Source organism: Etheostoma cragini, chromosome 18, assembly GCF_013103735.1.
Source record: "Etheostoma cragini isolate CJK2018 chromosome 18, CSU_Ecrag_1.0, whole genome shotgun sequence".
Lineage (NCBI taxonomy): Eukaryota > Metazoa > Chordata > Actinopteri > Perciformes > Percidae > Etheostoma > Etheostoma cragini.
The window spans coordinates 22,165,392-22,170,157 of record NC_048424.1 but is presented as its reverse complement, the minus strand read 5'-3'; the positions used below and the strand labels follow the sequence as shown (position 1 = coordinate 22,170,157).

The 4,766-nt window shown below is 43.5% G+C and overlaps 1 protein-coding gene across 1 annotated transcript in view; it reads right to left on the bottom strand.

The window, feature by feature from the left end:
• Window positions 1–325: 325 nt before the first annotated feature.
• rad51 (RAD51 recombinase) overlaps window positions 326–4,766 on the bottom strand; it is a 7,295-nt gene continuing 2,854 nt past the window's right edge. The window contains exons 4-10 of the mRNA XM_034899937.1: window positions 4,077–4,194; window positions 3,697–3,788; window positions 3,195–3,289; window positions 2,568–2,681; window positions 2,304–2,433; window positions 1,954–2,075; window positions 326–1,329 (exon numbers count right to left, since the gene is read on the bottom strand). Of these exons, the coding sequence (XP_034755828.1) occupies window positions 1,206–1,329; window positions 1,954–2,075; window positions 2,304–2,433; window positions 2,568–2,681; window positions 3,195–3,289; window positions 3,697–3,788; window positions 4,077–4,194 (795 nt within the window). The 3' untranslated portion in view covers window positions 326–1,205. The remainder of the gene's footprint in view (window positions 1,330–1,953; window positions 2,076–2,303; window positions 2,434–2,567; window positions 2,682–3,194; window positions 3,290–3,696; window positions 3,789–4,076; window positions 4,195–4,766) is intronic.

The window sequence follows — 4,766 nt, the reverse complement described above, 5'->3', positions numbered from 1 at the left end:
GGCCTTCACTTGTATTTGCTGCCTTTGAGCTTTGAGTGTTTTTACATTCCTTTAATTTTCTAGTTTCTGATTCTACATGACTTTAATGGATCTTTTTCTATTTTATTTCATCCTTGAGGTTAATTTTGCAGTCACGGCTGTTCAAAAACAGCGGATTTGTTACGTATCAATATTGTGATCCCGCAATGAAGTGAATATGCATTGAACTAACACATGGGTAACACTGAATAAAATGATTTTGTGTTTGCCTTGTAAACTTGGAGTTGACCTTTCTAAACATGAAATCCTTCCATGACGACAATGCTGCGGATAATACCGGTCAATATAATGGTAAAACAAATTTAATTGAGCCTTAAAGCTTATATACAACATGTTTTGGTACAGATAAACAGAGAAGGGACACATCAGTATAGGTGTGGCTGGAAAGAGGTGAAATGTAAGATATTACACATAAATTATAGCTTTGTAGAAATGCCTTCATTGCAAAATAATGTTTCAACAGCATTCCTCAGAAAACACTTAATGGTCACAGGACACCACTCAGACGCAGACAACGTTAACAGAAAAAAAAGTCAAATAGGTTTTACTAAATTATTTGTTGACGCTACACGAACCTGCAGAGGTGCATTGCAGTCAACAAAGATGTTTTTCTTCAAATTAGGACTTGGTATCTCTTAATTATCAGATATTTAGTAGTTACGCAAAAAACATCTTATGATGAAGTAATCAACATCTCAGTCATATTAGACTATACATTTGTGTAATTATGAGATAGAGATCTTGTACTTATGCAATAAAGACCTCATGAGGTTTTTGTGCAATTATGGAGATACTAACTCATAAGTGAGTAATAGAGTAACCAATCCTGTAATTATGAAGTAGTATCTCGCAATAATCCTGTAATTTTGAGATACCATGTTGTTTATAGTAGGAAAACGTCTGTTGAGTGAAATGGGCTTCAGCTGTGAAAGAAACAGTTCCATCTTGTGGGTGCACCGCTGAGCTCCAGAGGGCCGGAATCTGCAGCCTGGATCATCTTTAAACTCTGGCTCAATCGGCATCGAACCAAATCATACAACCTTCGACGAAGGCTTCGTTTGAAGGTGGTAGTGTTGGTGAGGATCACACACAATGTAGTCCAAGGTGGTAGCAGGTGTGACCCCGACATTTAGCACCACCTCGCTGCACCCTGCCTCTCCGCCAGCTCAGTCCTTGGCATCGCCCACTCCGTCAGGGTTAATGGCAAACATCGCTTCAGCCTCCGGCAGGCACGGCGAGTCGTAGATTTTACAGATCCTCGTCTCTCCTCGGCCTTTCCTTAGGTACAGACTGCAAACACCAGACCACTTTTAAAATCGTAGGGTAAACGGAGCTAGAACTGTCTCGATAGAGTCGATAGATCACAACATACGCTCATTTGCATATTGGTGACATCATCACATATTGTTTGCATTGAGCTTTGTGGTTGCGTCGCCTGACTCGCTGCTGCACGGTGCAACAGAAGAGTGAGATAGAGACCCTGTGCTGTTGGCACAAGAGCCGTGAACTGGGCAGCATGCATGGAAATCAATTACAGTAAAACAAATCTCACTTCTCCCCTGATGGTCAAAAGTTGCTAAATTGGTTTTTTCCCCAAATAAAGTGGCTAAGGGCTGAAAAGTTGGCAACACTGCCCTTTTAGTGTAACCATGCTTCTCTCCGCTGCTATCAAGCTCTATTAAATGTGTTGAAGAGAGAGCACCATCTATTGGGCTCAGAAAGAAATGATTCACGGGGACATCACTACTAAAAGAATTCACCTGGCCACCCCGATATAGAGGTTTACCCCTCGACGCAGAGGGCTCAGATTCAACTCACTTCACTTATAAAATGAAGGCCTAAAATGCCCAAAAAATAATCCAAAAAAAAAAACAGTTCTGCTGTATGGATGAACACACACCCTGCATCACTCACCGTGTGGTGGAGGCGTGTGCCATAATGTTGCCTCCAATTGGTTTTTTGGGATCTGCAGAAAACATGGCTGCCCCATCCACCTGGGCTACCACCTGGTTGGATATCACCACGGCAACGCCAAACTGTCATGAAATAGGATTGAGGTGGACAAAAGTACAGTTACAGACACCTCAGTTTGAACCCCTCTCGCATATATCGGGACTTTATATTCAGTAGGAGTTGCCAAAGGTACAATCAATAGAATGGGACTAAACTAGAATCACACTGAAATCTGAGTGGGTCTTTGGTCTGTGGGATACTTCTGAGTCCACATTGTCCCCACATTGTCCCCACATTGTCCAGCTGCCTACCTCGTCTGCCAGGCGGAGCAGCATGCGGAGGAAGCGCCCCAGGTGTCCCTGTCGGGCCGACAGCTCCCCTCGGCCGGAGTAGTCGGTTCTGTACAGAGCCGTGGAACTGTCCACTATCAGCAGAGCATACCTAACACACAGGAAGAGAGAGTGTTACACACGCAGGCTGGACTGTTTTTAACTGGCCGTACATCACTAAAAGCACCTCAGATGGCACGACACGGACACACACACAGACACGGACACACACACACACACACACACCTGGACTCAGCCATCATGGCGGAGGCTTGGTACAGAAGCTGGGTCTGATGGTCTGTGTTGAAGGCTCGGGCGTAGGCCACATTGTCCAGCACGTCGCTGCCTGACAGCCCATACCTGACAGCAGAAAGATGCCACATTAAATCACACATCAAGGGCCCTCTTCCAATGATCCATGCGCACGTGAAGTGCCTGGTGCAGGTGCGTTTAGGGCTCGTACAAATTCACATTTAGGCGCATGGTTCAAAAAGGGTTTCACTTAGTGTCTTAAATAATTCATTCAAGTTTTTTGGGGGCGTAACTCCCATTCCCTTTAAAAGGCAGGCGCGTTTGGACCTTGGTGCATGGCTATTATGATGGCGGATTTGCTGAGCAGGAAGGAGAGATTTTCAGGAGAAGACACCGGTCTGATCATATATGCCACCAAAACTCCATATTATTTTACATTCATTATTTCACCTGAACACACCACCCTGTAAGACCAGCACGCCCATAGGCGCACAAATGGGCACAGGTGCATTTGCTATTTAAACAACTTGGGAGCTGGACAGGAAATTAACAACTGCATCAGCTTTCTAAAATTTTATTTAATTTAATTGCCAAAGCTGGACAGGAAATGTGCCGACTCACCTCTCAGCCACAGCGAGGAGTCTCTCTGGTCGGAAGGTCCCCTCTGTGTCGATGTACATGGCTTTACCTTCTCCACCCCCGTGATCAATGGGCAGCTGTGGCCAGAAGGGACAAGTCATTTAGAATCTACAGCCCTTAGTAAGAACCATAACCAGTACAATGTCACATTACTCTGTATCCAGTATTGCCTCGCTCACCTCAGCAGGTGCATCTACACATTGTTATTAATGCTTAGGAACTTCAAGATGCATTTTCTCAACAGTCTAAACTACATAACCTATGGCCTGTGGAGAGCCAATCGAAACATTACAAGAAAAGGAGCTGGACTGAGTCACAACCGAAGACCAAACCGTACGTAAATGAGTGAATCCTTTGGGAAGATATTTCTCATCCAGCTTGGCATCACCTTAAACATTTTAAAACCTAGCATAATTAAAAATAAGCCTCAATTTATGACCGGATACTCTTAAAATCTAATTTGACTCAGCAGCCTGGGCTCTACCTGACAGGTGACGGCGAGTGTGTGGCACAGCTGGGTCTTCCCTGTCCGAAACTCTCCAAACAGCTCCGTGATGGAGCCCGTCTCGATCCCACCTGCAGGAAAGCAGGTCAAATGAAACAAGGTTATTGTCCCTCCCATCTGGAATTACTGAGTCCACATCAGTTTTTATAAAGGGCCACGTCCTCAAGGTAACATAGACGAACAAATATGTTTTTATAAAGGGCCACATTGTCTAGGTAACGTGGAAACACAGCCTTTAATAAAAAAGAAATATGATGATGGAGCACTGGCCAAATCTAATTGGGTGTTGTTTTCCCACCAAAACCAGGAACCGCTGACAATAAGGATGGGTTTCTGGACGATATCCACGATGTACACACCCTGCAGGAGTTTGTCGAGCTCCTTGGAGCCTGTAGAGATCTGGATGATCTCTGCTCTTCTCTGGTGGAACTCCGTAGCTGTGGTGAAACCCATCGGCACAAGTTTGGCAGCTTCCGTCTGAGAAAGAAGGAGGAACATTGTTTTTAATGCGCATACCAAAAACTTAACAAAGCATAAGAGGTAGAACTAGACAGTCACTGGTCAGGATAAAATATCTTCCCATAGTATCATTGTATGTATGAAATATCATTTGTGTATTTGCCTTGTGAATCAAATCTGCTCCAAATGTGAAGGGTTCTTCCTGTTTCTAACTGTTAGAGCCGGACCGATAAAAGATTAAGGCCGATACAAATATTGGTTATTTACAAATCTGTTTTTGCATTACAAACAGATTTCCCAGACATTAGTTATTTATTTATGAGTTCTCACCAAAATAATAAAATAATTTGTTTTATTGTCACAACAGAACAGAGGAACATCAAAATCTATTAAAGTTCTGATAAAATGTATAAAAATACAAACTTAAGATATGAAACTTAAAGTCCTTTGAACAACAACAACACATTAACACAACAAGAACAAAATCAGTGTTGTCAACAGGGACGTTGTAAAGCGTCCTCTGGTGGACAAACGGCAACGCCATCACTAACAGGGACGTTGTAGAGCGTCCTCTGGTGGACAAACGGCAA